General features: G+C 35.9%; 1 protein-coding gene across 1 annotated transcript; it reads right to left on the bottom strand.

Annotated features, from left to right (window-relative positions):
• Positions 1-2,614: 2,614 nt before the first annotated feature.
• LOC6053136 (protein yellow) lies at positions 2,615-17,232 on the bottom strand. Its single transcript, XM_038249065.1, is given in 5 exon segments — positions 2,615-3,233; positions 3,236-3,399; positions 3,402-4,166; positions 4,169-4,225; positions 17,004-17,232. Coding segments are annotated over 5 exon segments (1,551 nt in total). The 5' UTR covers positions 17,191-17,232; the 3' UTR covers positions 2,615-2,855.
• Positions 17,233-18,529: the final 1,297 nt, after the last annotated feature.

Raw genomic sequence — 18,529 nt, 5'->3', positions numbered from 1 at the left:
ATTGACTTAGGTAGAATTCTGTAATAGTTGCAAAAATGTAAGTTTTCTTTATTAATTTGCAAGTCATAATGACACTTTTATGAACTGACCTCAAAATACATTGCACTTCCTTCGGGATTCGAACTCATTACAGTTATATAACGAATCTGATTGACTACCAACTGATTCAGGCAGACAAAATGTGGAAATTGGAGGATCAAGTTTGTTGCAAATATTTCATAAAGCTTTCGTCGATCAACCCACCCCTCCAACATTATAAAAAAATTGGCTCAAAAACAAGGAGCAAAAATAAATTTTCGAAAAACTTCAAAAATTAAAAAAAATGAAATGTAAGTGTAATCAGCTGAAATTTATTAAATATGCATTACATTGCATTAAGAATCAGTTGAGTTTATTAAAAAAATGAATTTAAGTGAATTTTTGATGAAATAAATATTTCTTTTCGCTAAAATGTTTTTTTTGTCGAATCTTTTTTTTTGGAAATGAGCAATTCTCTACGAAATCGGTCTTTTTTCTTCAATTTTAATTTTTGTATTTTTTAATCCGGCTGAAACTTTTTTGGTGCCTTCGGTATGCCCAAAGAAGGGCGTTAAAAGGGCGTAATATTGAATGTTTGGCCTTTGTGAAATGTTAGTCTTGATTTGAAAATTCCAAAAATATTTTTTTCGAAGAGATCGGAAAATTTCACAAATGTTTCATATATTAACATTGAAAATCGGACCATTAGTTGCTGAGATATTGACGATAGAAAATGGTGGGTTGTTTGGGTGAAACTTAGAAAACATCAATTTTCCTGTTTTTAAACCTTTGCATTGCAATATCTCAGCAACTAAAGGTCGTATCAACAAAGTCCAAATAAGCAAAATATAGAGAATTTTCTCAGCTTTTCAAAAATATTTTTTTCAAAACTGAGCAAACATGTGCACTAATTTAAAAAAATGAAAAACTGCGACTATTTTCAAAAAAGTCACTTAAATATGGCTATAACTTGAAAACGGTGCACTTTATCAAAATTTCAGTAAAGTACTTTTTGATTGCAAATTTGATTTTACATCGAAAAATGAAGTTGAAAAATTTTTACGACCAAAATTTCGATTTTTTGAAAAAATCAGTATTGATTAAAAAATTCATAACTCGGTCAGTGATTTTTTGCACAACCTGGAAATTTCTGAAAAGTTGGCATTTTATGCCTTCTAAAACATATCAAAAAATAAAAAAAATTAAAAATAGTGTTTTTTTGTAAATCAAGTTTTAGTGATAAAAAGTTAAATAAAAAAATCACCAAATTTTTTTACCGTGTATTATTTTTTTCCAGTGTAGTCCGTATCCATACCTACAACTTTGCCGAAGACACCAAATCGATCAAAAAATTCCTTCAAAAGATACAGATTTTTGAATTTTCATACATCATTTTTGTATGGACAGCTGCCGAATTTGTATGGAAAATTATATGGACAAACTAATGATGCAAAATGGCTTCTTTGGGCATACCGAAGGCACCAAAAAAGTTTCAGTCGGATTAAAAAATACAAAAAAAAATCGAATGACCGAAATCCTAGAGAACTGCTCAAATAATGATTGCAGTTTAACTATACGGAAGCTTAAAACATTTTCTAATTTTTTTTCCATTGAAATGTTGAAATTCTGGCTTTCAACGATTTTTCATTAGCCACACTTAATTTATAGATAAAAATACGCTTTTAGATGAATTGTTCAACAGGTAATGTCACCATTTACGAAATATAAAAAACAAAACTTTATTTATTTTTTTGAAAACACAAGTACATTCAGCTGAAAACGTTTTTTCAAATACCTGAAACAATAAAATCAACGATACCAATAGAAAACCGTTATTATGTGGTTTCTATTATTTTGAATTTAAATTTTATTAAAATAGCAAATTAAATCTTTTAAATTAAAATAATGTTATTTATTTTTTTCAATAACCTTTTTTTTAATTTGGCCCGCAAGCTCATTTGAGCTTCAAATTTGGCCCGGCCTCCAAAAACTTTGAGCACCCCTGCGTTACAGCTAGAGTACCTACTACACACTAAACGAAAGAAAAATAAAATCAAATGCAATAAAGTGCCACAAAACTTGCTGCAGTTCATTAAAACGTAATTACCATTATTTCCAAATGACACGCTACGTTCCTATTATAAACCATTAAACAAGTAATTCCACTAACATCTCTGTTAGCATATTAATCACACCCGCCTTCAGCGGGTAGTAAACACCTTCCCCGCGGAACGCAAACGAATTCGCACAACTCCATTCATATCTTTCCATTCCCGTCACAACCCAGCTGGTTTACGCGTTGCAACATAAATATCTCCCATACGCCATCCACGCCCAGCGCATTAATTACTTGTATCATGTCACTTCCATCACGCGGGGTGTGTGCTACCGCCGCGGCACTAACAAGTTGCAGATTTGCACTAAAAGCTCACCGCGTTCTCCGTCACCGCCGGGCCACCTTCTTCTACGGGTGGTAAAACCGATGCCCCCCCCCCCGCGGACAAATCTGTCAACCCCTTTGGGTACTTATCTCTTCGCGCCACCGACCAGCCATCAGTCATCATAATCAGAAGAAGAAAACAAGTAGAGCAACGCATTTCGTAACAAATCTCTTACGTTTATTCGAGTGTGTTTGTTGTGTGTGGTGTGTTTCGTTTCCGCCTACCGTTTACAGAATATGGGTTACATCGTTCAATAATTTACCTAAATTTCCCTAACAGAGTGCGCTGGTGGCGCCACAGGCGCCTTAAACTAGTCTATTCACAGGTGCCACGAAGTTGGCTATTTTCGACGTTGGCGTTAGCTAACGCTCACCGCCGAAAACGTCCCGCTCCGCGTTAGTAAAAGTACTGCTTCCACGAGTCCTGCTTGCGGTTCGCGGCACCGTTCCAGTAGTGCTGACCTCCGTGGTGACCGTGGTCGTGTCCACCGTGGTGGTAGTTGCCGTGTCCGTTACCGTGCGTCTGGTACTCGACGCCGTGGTACTTGTTGAAGTGGTACGCCTTGGCGGTCGTCGGGAACTGCTGGGTCGTGTACACCGGGGAAGCTGGCGATTGGTAGGCTGGGGAGGCGTACTTGGTGACGGGGGCGGTGGTCGGGGCGTACGAGCTCGGGGTGTAGCTGATGGGTTGGGTGTAGCCGGTTGGGACCAGCGTAGTTCCGGGGAAGGCGGCCAGGTCGTTTTCACCGAACTTGGGTTGGACGGCGCCGGCGCGTGGAAGCTGGGCTGGACGTCGCAAACGGTTCCGGAGACCAGGGTGCTGAGCGGGGCGCTGAAGATTCGGAAGTTGACGTCGCTGTAGTCCAGTTCGGCGATCAGGAACACCGGCATGCGGTCCGAGATGACCCAGACGTTCTCCTCCTCGTCGATCTTGACGTCAGCGGGAAGACAAGCTCAACATCGTCCCGATCGACGATTCCGTGGTACTCGGGGCTGTATGGGAGAGACGAATGCCAACATCCGACGGCGTTCTGGTCGATCAGGTTGAACAGCTGCAGGCCGGACTCGCTCATGACTCGCGACGTCGTATGGGCGTTAGGTCCGCGCTCCTTCAGGTACTGGAACTGGTGGAAGCTCTCCTCGACTCCGGCTTCATCGCGCAGCACCTTGGTCGACACCATGAACTCCCGGTGACTGGCCAGCGGCGAGAAATACATCGTCCGGAAGCCATCGGCTTGGATCGGCGACAGCGACATTCCAAAGATACCCTCCTCACCCCACTGGAAGTTCAGCCCAGCCACGTTGAAGTCTCCGCGCAGCGGATCCGGGAAGAAGAAGCTGTGCGCAAACCGCCACGACTTGTTCTGCTCAAACGAGTACGCAATCAACCCGTAGCCCAGCTCGTCGCTCATGTACGCAAAGGTGTCCTCGCAGCTACGGCCCATGTCGATCGCAATGTTGGCAATGAACGTGTTCGGGTTGGTGTCCTCCGGACGCAGCTCGTAACGGCGCAGCTTCCGGTTCGTCTTCAGGTCAAAGATGTTCAGCGCGTACGGGCACAGCTGCTGGGTGGTGTTGCCGATGCCGACGGTACCGGTGTCCAGCACCCACAGGCGGTCGCACTTGTCAGCCTTGATGCGGTACACGGTGGAGAGGCCGTTGGCGCAATCGCCGGCCACGTTGCTGGCCCAGTCCGGGTAGGGGATCAGGGTGGGGATCCTGACGGGGTCGCGTTCATGTCGATGTAATTGAGCGTTGAGGGGATGCCTGGAAGCGAGAGATTGAGGTTATAACTCTGTTAAGATAGCTTTGAAAATTTAATGAAATACATTCTTCTTAGAGCACTCCGTGCTCAAACTCAACCCACTTCAACGAATCGTCTCTGCGGTAATCTTCACAGAGTAGACCTGGCCGATTTAACATTTTTGATGTTTCATTGACACGAAGAATGCTAGAAATCCTTAAGCTAAGAACAAGATTGTCCGTTCGACGCAGTGGTGAACGCAGAACGCTGTGCCAGTTCGATTTTTCCATCAGCTGTCAGTCGAACAATCTAAATGGGTTGCTTTGTTCAATGGTCGATGACTGGCAGGCTATGATGACAGGCGCAAAATTTTGCGTTTGCGTCCAGGTCTGACGGACAATCTTGTTCTTACCTTTAAATAGATCTGTCAACGATTCACCCTTACCAAAAATCATGATTTTTTGAGTTTCAAATCCCACTTTTCATACGATTTTTTGAGTTCAGGTACTACAACCATAAAAATGGTTATATGGGTTGAACTAAAAAATTCGTATGAAAAATGGGATTTGGATCTCAAAAAATCATGATTTTTAGTAAGGGTGTTTGTGATTGCCTCGAAATACTTGTCAAAATTGAGTGCCCCGATTGCAGAGACATCTAGGTCGTAAAAATCCTGAACCCTGATTGGTTGAGAAAATGTAAACTTAATTCAACCATGTCATGTTAATTTGTCAATGCTTTCACTAAAAATTTATATTTTTTGAAAATCTTATGAGTTTCAAAGTAAAATATGTAAACCGTATTTTTTCGAAAGTCCTCAAATTTTCATAATAAACGATGGGGTATCAAATGAGGCTTTTTCACTTTATTAGAGTTTTTTTTGACAAAAACTAAAATTTTCACAAAATACCTATTATTTCGAAAAAATTCCAATTTTCAAAATTTGAAATATGGGTATCGAAGAAAGCGAAGCGAAAGTTGGTTTTCTTTTTCACATTAAAAGAGTTTTTGAAAATACTAAAATTTCACAAAATACTGTTTTATTATAGAAAGTTTTCAAATTTTCATAATTTGCAATATTGGTATAAAACGAAGCGAAATTTTGTATGTTTTTTCACTTAATTAGAGTTTTATTTTTGTTAAAAACTAAAATTTTCACAAAACACGTATTTTTTCGAAAATAGTCAAATTTCGAAAATTTGAAATATAAATAACAAATGAAGCGAAATTTGGTTTTCTTTTTCATTTTTTTTGAAAATACTAAAATTTTCAGAAAATACCATATTTTATAGAAAGTACTAAATTTTCATACTTTGCGATATGGGTATTCAACGAAGTGAAGGCTTTTTTTCAGTTTATTAGAGTTTTTTTAAATGCTTTTTTTACAGAATATTTTTTAAAATTTTCAATAAAGGCATTCACAATTTGAATGTGTGTATGAAGCATGCATAATTTCGTTTCGTTTGATACCGATATTAATTTTTTATATAATTTCAGTATTTTCGAAAAAAATACGGTAATTTGTGAAGTTTTTGGTATTTTTAAAAAAATCTCTAATAAATTTAAAAAGCATATCAAAATATGTTGCATATTTTGAAAAATTCAACTATTTTCGAAAAAATACGGTCTATTTTGCAAATTTTTATATTTTTCAAAAAAAAAATATCTTTCGATTGAAAAAGCATACAAAATTTCAATTCTTTTGATACCCATATTGCAAATTTTGAAAATTTAAGTATTTTCGAAACAATACGATATTTTGTGAACAATTTTGAGTACATATTAATACTTCGAAACTAACTACATTTTCAAAATTTATATTCTTAGTGAATGTATTGAAAATATGGTTGAATCAATTGATTTTAGAAAGATTTAAAAAATGATTTATCGTCCATTAATTATCGTTATCATCAGACGATAATATTATCGACGATAATATTATCGACGATAATTTTATCGATTAATAACCTTGATAGTGACATCTACCGATGACGGATGTCATCAAATGGTCTTTTTTGAATGAGTATATTGACATACCTATTTTAGGATCCCTAGCGTAATCTAACCAAAGGCTTTCTCCAAGATCCTATTTGGCTGCGGGTTTGATTAGATAAGATTAGATTAGATTCCTACTCAAAATGAGGCGTCCGAAGGCTCGGAAACGGTGACGATTTTTAGATTGTGATTTCAACAGCCGACCAGCGACTCTACCGAAGCAAGTTACTACTTTTTCCAGGGTGATGACTTCCACACCTGGACCTAACCTCTAAATTAGGCCGGGCCCAACATTTACTTCACCTTCCGATGGAAGGCGTGTTCAGACAAATCTCGTCTCGAAAAATGTCAACCAAGTCCAACTGGTTCTTTTGTCCTTTGGTCCTAACCAGGTCTCAGCACCCAGAAGGACCTAATAAAAATAAGTTCTTGAAAAATAAGGTTGAGAAAAACTTAAAAAATTACAAAACCCCAAATTTTCAGCTAACGATCAATCGCCAATTTTGTTTCCTCTGCCAAACGTACGTAACGCCTCGGGGGGCTTCCAAACCTACCCCAAGCTGACCTGGCGGCAACGTTGATCAAATCACGCGAAAGAAACCACAAAAGTAACAAAAGCAAAGCTTTGCCGGCCGCAGCGGCGTCGGCCAAGTTCAAGTTCAGTGGCCGGTTTCGGGGCGGCTCGGGGCGCTCTTTGGCGTTGATTAATTCTCGATTGGATTGACGGTGACGCTGATGAGGTGCAATTTTCTCTGTTCGCAAGAGGTCGGTGAAAGGATGGAGAATGAGACATAAGACTTCCGGAGGCTTTTGGTTGGGATTTCCCCCCCCCTAAATTGATCTATTTTAAGCTAAATTGGATTATTTTACGGCGGCCATCTTGAAATTGAACAACCTGTCAAAAGCATGCAAACGCTCCACGTACAAGCGTTACACGACTTTCTCAAAATTGCAACAATGTTGTTAACAGTCTACGCTGCAACAACTCCTCCGATTAGGACACGACACCGGCGTCAACGTCTGTTCAACAAACCTACTCCCTCTCTATAGGTTACTCGTCCTTCTGGCGGCAATCGGAAGCGAACCGTAACGCTCACACGCCAACGCGGCGGCGCAGACGTTACGCCACCCAATCAGCAAAGGCCGCTGCGTGTACCAACGGACAGGTGTTACGCGATATGTCGGTGTACTAACATGATGCCACACACGAACCTATAACGACACCATGTTTGTTAAGGTGCCGCAACCAATTAAGGGGCGGTGATAAACCGCAAAACTAAAACTAGAGCAAAATGGCCCCAAGCGGATCCGGCTCGACGAAATATGGCGAAATTTGTGATTTCGGTGCAAATTTGGTCCGGGCGAACGCAAGGTTCCTCTCATTAGAGGTGGAAGTCGTAAAACAAATCTTAAGAACTGCGTAAACGACGATTAGTGACGCATGACTTTAAGTTAGTCTGAGTCATGCCGTTAGGTTAGGTTAGGTTTAAGGTGACGCATGCACGCAAGGTTTGTCACCGCGATAATGTAGATCATGCCCGCGAGGGGCAGTCGCGGTGGCACGAACTTGACATTTGTTTTTATTGAGTGTTTCCGTAAAGAAAACAAAACTGATTTTTGAAAGTTTCAAATTGTATCGCGATTGTGGTGCGTTGGTTTTAGGGTTTTACGAGCTACTCGTGTGGGCAGGTTGGATCTATTTGTCGAGCGTTAGATTATGGTCGGTCTAATTTTAATGGGCTCGTAAATTTTATCACACATCGAAACGAGTTCATTTATTTGAGTTCCTTTTTTGCTCAAGGGTGGAAGTGATCGTACAGTAGATCTAGTTTTTTTCAGAAATTCACAAGTTTAGAATAAAAACAACAAAATCAGTTAAGGTGAAACGGGACGGTAGCTCTTGGACAACTGTTATTCAATTTAAAAAAAATCTGAACTCGACATATTGCTTGATATACACCTTAGAACTTCGTAAGTTACGGCATTTTCCTTATACGTGCTTTCAAAACTCGAGTCGCGGTTTCAATATGGCGCTGCCATCCTGTTTCACCTTAATTACTCTTTTTCAGAATCTGCTACTCAATTTTCAACCATAACATTGTGCAATAAATAACATCGACCTGAAACTAAAAGTGCATTTAAATGCACCTTGAAACACGCAAAACGGAGAAACTCGAATTTTGCAGGTGAAATCCCACCTCGGGTAAGAGCAATTTCCTAATGTTTTACGGCCGAAATTGAGCTAGCGAAGCAAGTTCACCAGTTCAGCAATGCTATAATTTAGTTAAAAATCGGTCCCCTCGTTGCGGTGCAACTTGCAGAGGCCTTAAAATGCAACCAACCATTTTTTTCGAACACTTGCAGTAAACAAACAAGGATTTGGCAATGAAGCAGTAAAGAAATTTGCATGAAATTGGCTAAACCAACGACAGGACGGTGCGGTAGAGAGTCTTTATGGAGAGGTGAAATGGTACTGTCTTGGTTCAAAGCGAGCTGTCACGACAGGGTGTAGATCCAAGGTATGTAGATTAGATAAGGTAAGGTGGGATTCTCCAGCTGTCAAAATAGTTGGCAGTTGAATTTATTTCTGTGAATAAATATTGTTGTTTTAAAAGAGAAGAGAAAATCCAGTGAAATTTGCCGGCAAAATTGTCAAATTTTCACTTTTCTGAAAATCTCCATATAAAATCCGAGTTTCGTGCTAACTATTTTGACAGCTGGAAAACCCGCCTTACCTTATCTAATCTACATACCTTGGTATAGATCAAGCGCCAATACCTTGCAAGATAAAGGTTTAAATTACTTTATAATATTCAACATAAAAACAATAATTTTTGGATTATCATTCTTGTGAAATTTTAATTTGTATAACTATAATTGTGAAACGAAAGTTCCAGAAATTCACAAAAATGTCTTTAGAAGTTTATATTTTACATTGAAAAAAGAGAATTAAGGGAAATATACTCATTTCAAGCCTAATGGTGATGAATGATTTTGGATAATCTGGAGTGTTTCTTGAAATTTACTAAAACCAAGTACACCAACGAATAGAGCAACTGTTAGTGAACATTTCTGTTTATTTTAAATTAAACTTAAAGTTATTCTATTCCTTTTACAAGCGTTAAAAAAAATATTTCCCAAATGTATTCTAATCAGAAGAAAATTCATTGCGCCACGCCCATTTTTCTATTTTTAGCTAAGTTCTTTATTCTTCCAACGCTCTTTTGGGTCTGCTTAGTGCTGCCAATTGTGATGAAATTTTAAGCGAACACTCACGAAAAGTAGCATTTAAAGAGAAAGTTTACTGGCATCACTTCCTCACTCCAACAGACGCTGCACCAGCATGTTGGTGGTGTTGGTGGCCACCCTTTCTTCTTTATTTGCCTTCGCTCCTCGCTCGGTTTTCTTCAGCCTTTGATTAGAATCGGTATTCAAAATTGAAATCATCATCAACTTAGCGCGTTTGTTTTTTTGTTGGTGCTTGCTAATTATTGACATTTTTCGGGATTATTTTTCAAGTGAGTGAATAACTAATGTGCGAAAGAACATGTTGCCGGTAGTTGGAAGCAATTTTATATCTTAAGCGCTTTGAAATCGTTAACGCAAGTAAAAAGATTAGGGCGTCCAATTGTCCCGGGTTTGGAATTTCCCGGGAAACTGGAAAATATTTTTGAAATCCTGGGAATTCCTGGATCCCGGAAATTTTGAAGCAGTCATAAAATGTATGTTTTCATAACATTTGATATGTTTTCAAGCTCAAAAATAATAATTGGTGACAATCTACACTTCAATCTAAACAAGGACGACAGTTTTTAAATAACTTAAAAGAAATTAAAATTGTTTTTTTATTTAAAAGTTCAAATTTAAATTTTCAATGTCATTCAAATTAAATAAGTGTTTTAAAATAAATTTCTTCTATATATTTTAATACATGCCATAACTAGAAAAGCTAGACAAATTTCTTTGAAAGTATCTACAAAAACGAGAAGCAACAACAAAACAAGAGTTTTTTTTAAAAAAAGGTCCTATAAGCTATTGTCCTTCATATTTAAAAAAACAGTCAATGCAAAATTTTAGATAACTTTTGAATGTTTTATTTTATATAAAACATATTTTAATAATTCTCTTTAAGTTACTACCGCCAACTAGGAAAAATCAGGAATACAGCCTGAAAAGGTACAGGAGATTTCAGAGCAATACATTTGGAAATCGGTGTACTAAATTTTTTTTCTGTTCCTGTTTTAACCGAAGTTATTCAAACCACGATGCAATTTTTTTTCATAAATAGCTGTCTTATTTCGTTACTTGCCCCAAAATCCGGAGTTTGATGAAAAATAATTTAAGATGATAATTTTCAATTTTAATATCATAAATATAAATATGATAAATAGTTTTCAAAAATACGTAAAATTAAATAGAAAATATTTAAAGCGCCAGGCATTTTGCGGATCTATGACTAAATTTTAATCAATTTTCCCTTATCAGTCAAATTAAAGCTGATATATGCCGAATACAAATTTTAATGCTTTAAAGTTCGTATCGATTACTATGTATTTTACTGTTCATCTATTTCTACAACAAAATTTGAATTTTCAGACCAAAATTTGATTTTTTTTTCAATTTCGGGAATTCCCGGGACAAATTATGAATATTTCCGGGATTCGGGAATTCCCGGTTTTGGAAAAATCCCAGGATTTTTGTCCCGGGAATTCCCGGGATGGACGCACTAAAAAAGATATTGATGGCGACTTTCGTTAAGTAGATAACCTCTCATCTTGCGTGTGGATGTGTGTGCCAACAAAATGATGAGAAATTGTCTCGCAAAATAGAAACTAATTTGCAAAACAGCCCAAAATGCACTTGAAAAACGTGAAATTATTTCAAAACCCAAATCCAAACATTTCACTGGAAAATACAGATCAATTTGCAAATATTAAATAGCTTAACTTTGCGATAAAACAAATTATAAAATTGATTTTTATTTTTGTGGCCCATCGTCAAAGAAAGAAGAAATATCATCATTTTGGCAACACTGCACAGTGGTCCAGTTCGCAAAATTAAGCAGAAAATTGATCTTTCGAAAAATGCTGTAGTTATGGAGCTTTGATGTCTTAAGAAGATTTGTTGCCACCTCTCATTTTTGGATTAGTTAAAAAATTGGGAGGTTCACGATTAGGGTGATTTTGAAAACCTAACTTTTCAGGAATATTTTTGGGAATTAACCTTGTTCTAGAAAGTTGTTAAACTTGCCAATCCAAGCAACTTTGTTGAAGACACCAAATTTTTTTATCGCAATCTACGCCGAGTATGATTACATTTAAAGAAAACTTGTGAGCAAACCCTTCAAAAATCAGTTTTTATACGTAGCAATGCATGGATAAGTTTTATGGAACTGTGATTTTCGAAGCACTTTTAGAGCTTTAAAAACCAAACATTTATATGCTTTGACAAGTTAATTTGGATACACTGAAGAAATCTCAGGAGTGTTTTTCTTTAAACTCGAGCTACCTTCATTTGAAAATGTCTAATTTTCGAGGGAAAAGTGTATGGTACCACCCTAACGAAATCCGAAAATGATTCCGCTATTTGTTTTTCATGTACTTTGACCGCTGAATCTGAATCTACTCTCAAAATTTAGCCATTGTTTGGAAATATCATTTTTTGGAAATATCTTGGGTATATTTGATAATTTTACATAGAAGCCTTAGTAATATTTGTAGTTTGTTATTTTGTAATTTAATTTATTTGAAGGCGACATACTATAAGAACCCACAATGTGTTCAATTGAAAATTTGGTTGGCATTTGGAAACCCTGTCAAAGTCACCCAAGTTTATGCCCTTTAAGAAACATTGTTTTGTAACATAATATTTACAATGTCTTCAGCCCGACAATGCTACTCTTTCACACTGTCAGTGAAACTTAAAACCAAGAATTTAATAAAAAAATAATCAAGAAAAAACTTTGCAGAAAAAAAAGTTTTGTAACCAGACCGGACGAAAGCAAACATAAACAAACCCAAACTGGTTCAATGTTTATTTTTTTCAGGCGCGTGCAGGCTACGCTCAGTCCAGCACCAAACCAACCAAATCGGCTTTACGCAAATGAATCGGAAAAAAGCGCTTTGAAGGCGTTGACCAATAAAGTTTACAAAACATCCGTCAGAGGAGGAGGTGGCGGGGCCGATTTGCGGAGACCTCAATAATTATAACAAATTTATGTTGGACCTCAACGCTGAAAATTGCGGGTTATGTTACCAGGAGGTTACTTTCGAATGGTATAATTATCAAATTTGATAGTTTTATACCTAATTGAACTAACCTCGCAATAGCATAATGATGATGTTTTAAATAACATGCAAAAGTTGACCGCATTCCCCTCCGATTTGTTTTGTTTAAAAATGTGTAGAGTCTAGAATTTTAGGCTCCATTCATAATTCCGTACCCGGTTTGTTTTTTTTTTCTTGTTTTGCTAGTACCTTATGTTTCAAAGTGACTAAGGTCCAAATAAAAAGCGAGCTCAAATTTTGCAAACTGTTTACTTTTTGGCAGCCTTCGTACGCATAACATAGAAATTCGACCTTCTTCGGGTGGAGCACACCCGGAAGGCACGGGCCAAAGTTGAAAATATTTTGCAAATTTTTTGGACAACTTTGCCCAAAAAAACAGCAAGCCACGCTTTGATTCACAAATGCAAAACGACTTCAAATTTTGAGGTTATTTTGAAAAAAAGACACTTCCTCAAAAGTGTTGCTCGAACTCGCCCCCAAAAAGACCATCCCCGCAGCAAAGCAAGCTTTGACCCAAATTGGTCACTTTGATTTATCGTGGTGCCGCCCTGTAAATTTCAATCGAGCAATCGAGTAGGGCGTTTCACATCGATGAAGGTTACTGGGTTTTTTTTTTTTATTTTTGCTTGATGGCCCCCCTTACAAGTGGCCTGCTCTTCCTCTCACCGGTCCATTGGATGTGCACTGAACACTGTTCAGTGAGTGTTAATTAGCTGTTTTTTTTTGCGGTGCTCATGTGTTTTGTAAAATTCGAAGGAAAAAAGGAGGTTCAATGTTGATCAATTTGTCGATTAATGTTATGCTTATGTGAGGTTTGCCATGGAAAAGAATTGCTTTGCAATGAGAAATCATAATGGTGCACTTTACCTGACACTGTATTTACATTTCCCTTCTTTTTGCTGAATTTTGGAATGAAAAAAAATCATCATGCAAAATTTCTCCACATCACTTATTTAGAGAAAAAAATCAATATGAGTCTTTAGCAGAGCAATTTTCAGAGACTTCGGACAACCATTATTTTTCTTTAGATGAAACTTTGTGGGTACTTTTCTTATGACCAAAGAAGTCATTTTGCATCATTAGTTCGTTTGTATATGTTTTCATGCACGACAAGCTGCCAATTCCATACAAGAAGGCTATTCAATTATTCAAAAATCTGTATCTTGAGAACGAATTTTGTGAACAATTTTTGGGATATGTTATACTGACCGCTGATCGCATAAATGTCCCATATGCAGTTTTAAATAATTTTTTTTGACATAAAATGTTGCTAATTTAACGTTTTGTTTGGATTTTGTGTTTTGTTTATTTTACATTTATACATTCTTTATGTTCGAAATTAATTCTTATCATCTTTGCACAAAGATTCCAAAGAAATACTAAGTTTTTTTTTAAGTTTTACTGTTTTTACTTCTAATTGAATTGTAACTTTTTTGAGGATTTTGATTTAAATAGATTTTTAATAAACGAATGAGCAAAAATAATGTATTTTTTCAGAACAACTTTCTGTGACAAGGTTTTGGTTAAAAAAGCTTTAAAAGGCAAATTAATCATATTGAAAATAAAAATTGCTGCAATTATTTATAAAAAATAAAAAAATGTTTTAAATAAGTCAAGAAATTAGAGAACAAAAAACAACAACAACAATGCAAACATTGTTTTTATTTTCGTAAAGAAATTACTTTCCAAATAACTTTTCAATAAATTTTATCTTGCCTCGTTGATTTTTTAAACTTTAAAAAAGCTTGCAATTTTAAGGTTTTTTTAGTTGATGATATCAGGGTAAAAAAATAATTACAATATAATTTAAGCCAAAACAAATAAAAAAAAACATATGTGAATGTTATCTTAGTTTTTCTTTTTTTTTTTAATCAAGATATATTAATCATATTTACAACACTAGTTTATTTATATGTTTACTTGAAACAACCTAATAAAAAAATCAATGAAAAAATATTAAACATTAGCTCCGGCCCGCCACTATTTCAGAAAAATCATATCTGGTTGGGCACCCCTGGTTTAAAACAACTGTAACATCTGCATAATATTAAATCTTTGACGAGCTAATATGCAGTTAATCATCCAGAATCTGAAAAATGCTTTCACATTTAGATTTGAAAATAAATTTAATAGATAAAGAGTTTTGTTGGAGAATATTTTAATTATAGAAAATAACAAAGTTTCGTTTTATCTGGAAGATTTGAAAACTTGCGAAATTTGCAAAATCATTGTACAGATGATTTTAATTGAGTCTGGAAATCTAGAATGATAAAATTTGTTTTTTTCCTCATTCAAAAACTCCACAAAAGATGTTTTTGATGTTTTGCATATTGTTTTTTGTTCCGTCATCAGGTCTGACATTGGCAAACTTGAATAAATATTTTCAATGCAAAAATATGACCAACTTTTGCAAAAAAAATGTGTTCCCTTTTTTGTTAAAACATTTTCTTCCTTAATTTCAAATATCTAGCATGATTTTCAACTCCATACTCAATTATCCCAAGCTCTCCATAGAAGCTTCGGATCGAATCCAGATTTTTTTATGCTAAATAAGGCTTTTATGCTAAAAAGGCTACAAATTTTGTTTTTTTTAACCACCCCCCCCCTTTCTATTCACCCCTTTAAAATTGGCAGAAAAATCAGAGGGAAAATATTTTTAAAAAAAGTTTAAATTTTGAATGGAAATTTAACTGTAATCGACTAAAATCAATCTAAAAGACATTCCTGCGTTTAGAAGCAGTTTTAGTTTGTTTGATTTAGTTCTGAAATATTATGAATTTTAGTGAATTTTTGTTGTGCTTTGTGTTACCAGGTTGAAATTGTAAAAATATTGCAATACCAAAAAAAAAAAAAAACTGGGAAAATCTGGCACACGAAAATCTTTTATCATGATATCTAACACTTTTTGAAAACAAATTATTGCCTATGACTGTACGGCTGCACAGTGAATTTTCCTAAGTTTTGTTTTTATTGATTGTTGAATTCTGGCTGATAATATAATTTTTTTATTAAATTCTTTTTAACTAAAAAGGAATAAAATATAATCAATTACTAAAAGATCAAAAATCATAAATTTATGAAAATAATTGTTTCTTTTAAATCTTACATCTTTTCCCATTTGCGGTCAAAAAGTCTAACTTTTGAAATAGTTAAAAGCGTCGTATGCAAATAAATCATTAAAATAGTAGTTTATGCAACAAGTTGAAAAAAGAAGATTTTTTCAGCACGTGTAGTACATTTATCCAACGAGGTTCACCGAGTTGGATGAATACGACAAGTGCTGAAAAAATCAAGGTTTGCATCGAGTTCCAAACAACATTTTTCTCATTTCTGAAAAACACCTATTGAGTGAAATTATAAGTCGAATGTTCATGTATTTTGTCAATAAATCGTTTAAATCAAAAAAATTGTTGAAAAGTATTACTTTTCAAAACTGGTGCTGAAAAGTTCAACTTTTCAGCATCCATTTCAGCGCTGAAAAGTAGAACATTTCAGCATTTGTTTTAAAATGTGTTTCTATTTGATTCTGTTATTTTAGAAGATAAAAGTAGACTGTTTCGTCACGCGAGATTGACGGAAAAGTAGGAAGTTTCAAGACGGAATTGCAAAAATGATGTTAATACATTTAAGATTTATAAATTTTCAGTAATAGGTCACAAATTTCCAATTTCAAGTTAAAGCATCATATATTTAAACAAAAATGGTCACAAAATAACTTAAACATGGTTAGAGTTACATCAGTTCAAAATTTTTGAAATATCTCATTTATATTTTTTTCTGATCTCTGGTCTTAAAACTCAAAATTTGCATTACTTGATCAGAAATACGAAATAAAACGCTAAAGAACTTTAGAAATATAATCAAGTGTAAAAGTATTTCAAGAAAATTATGAATGATTAGTAGTAATTATTATCGTAGCCCCCTGTTTTTGTGAAATTTTAAGACAAATCCCAAAAATAAGATTATTAAAAATGCAAAATTAAATATTAACCAAAGTTTTCAATAAAATTTTGTAATTTTTTCAAAAATAATATTAATTTTTTCATGTCAATTCTTAGAAAGGTTTCAATTAATCGCATACGTGTGCTTTGTACACAGTTTGTAAGGACACTTGTATGAAACGCCAAAACACGCGACTTCCGAAAGGTTAAAACAGGCAAATTTATTATTTTCCATAGATTTCGAATTTCAAAGAAAAATTTCATCAGGAAACCACAAAATTCTCACTTTTGATGATTAAAATAAATAAGTTTCTGTGAAAAAATCAGGATAACGATATCCTAAAGCTCTAAATAACTGAACAAAAATGTTCCTGTGACTCAATTCATTACTGTGTCAGAATTATGACACGTTTCAGATCTTCTTTGAATTCTGAGAACGTTCTTCCGAAACCTGTTTTCACTCAAAATATTCAAAATCCCCAACAGAACAGAGATTCAGTTTCCAACATTTCACCTTTTGGGTTTTTGTTTTTCACTTGCACAAATGTAATTTTGAACCCTATTTTGACGATATTTACCATCCTTCCATCGCGGCACCGAAACGAACAGTTTGTTCTCCCAACGCTCGATTCCGACGGGCAGCCCATTCGTGGGCACGTAATCCCCGCTGGCCAGGGCCTGCTGCTTGAGGCGCTGGTTCGGGAACACAAAGTCCAGCTGCTTCCAGTTGTAGCGCTCCTGCAGCTTGGACACGGCACCGGCCATGGCGCAGAACCCGGCCAGAGCCAGCACGGTCACGAATTGGCGCATTTTGGCTCAGTTTTTGTTTTGTTTTGCGAAATTCACTTGTTTTCACAGTTCTTAGAACAAGTTCCCCAAATTCACAAAACACACACTAAAAAATCAGCACACCTCCACGGAGGATCGCTGTTCGATCCGGATCCTGGTCCTAGTCGAAGGAACTAACTATCGCGACTGACTTCCAGAGGAGTTGCGCATATCAGAAGACTTCGGCCTCTAACGCGACTGGAAGTCGGACAAGAAGAGTAACAACACTAGCGCGACGTCGGCGACGACCAGTTCAAGCCCCGACACACGATCAGTGGTATTCTTGAGGTTGGTTCGGTGAGCGCGATCGGTGGCTTGGGCAGAGTCTCTTCTCTCTTTTGGTTTTGGCTCTATTGGCCTCAGAACGGCGACCGGGGCATGGAGTTCAGCAGCAGCAGGTTGGAAGGTGAGATATTGGAGTTTCCGTACTTACAGAGTAGGGTAAGTGCGGCGATCATTGAGTTTGCATCTCAGAATTATGCTACAAGTTTCAACTTTATGTATTGGTGTTTATCAACCAAAGATTTTTGTTACACACATTTTAGTATCTTTCAAACTATACAAACTATCAATATATTTTTCACTTGTCTCTAAATAACTGTCTACAAAATTGTGTACATATAACAACGATTGACTATTTTACAAGCAGATTGGTTTAAAATTTCATAAATTGGAATAAGAAGACAGCCTTCCATGATTGCTAGGGACCCTTAAGTCTTATTGCCTATGTTTGTCACCTCGTCCTATTTTTTTCCTGTCAATGATGGTTCTGAATTCATGGTCTAGAAATAGTAATTGGAAAGAAAAAAAATATCACTATATGTAAAATGCTTCTGAAAACAATTTTTGATTGAAACATTCTAATCAATTTGAATATTTTCTAAAACAACATGGCTGCCAAATGGCCGATCGGGGATGATGCCTTCCAGAGCCTTAATTCAAGAAAATAATATAAACGATAAAGTGATCTCTTCAGCAGAGTTAGTTGATCATGTTCCAACATGACCCTTTTAACAGAATTATGTTTGATGGGTTAGAATCTGAAAAATATTTTCTAAATTTATTTATATTTTGAAAAATACTGTTGAAGTACAATATTTTGTGAAACTAATTGTTAAAAATTAAAATTGGTCTTGATATTTGAATAATTTGCCTTTCTCTTCTTACTAAGGAAAGGCTATAAAATCACTCGAAAAATTAAACTCTAAATTTGACCTCCTAGACCCACCTTCAAGTTATATCGACTCAAATCAAGTTGACAGTATAATAGTGGTGG

Source organism: Culex quinquefasciatus, chromosome 1 (genome assembly GCF_015732765.1).
Source record: "Culex quinquefasciatus strain JHB chromosome 1, VPISU_Cqui_1.0_pri_paternal, whole genome shotgun sequence".
Classification (NCBI taxonomy): domain Eukaryota; kingdom Metazoa; phylum Arthropoda; class Insecta; order Diptera; family Culicidae; genus Culex; species Culex quinquefasciatus.
Note: the sequence above shows the minus strand (reverse complement) of the source record. Positions and strands in the feature narration are given on the sequence as shown.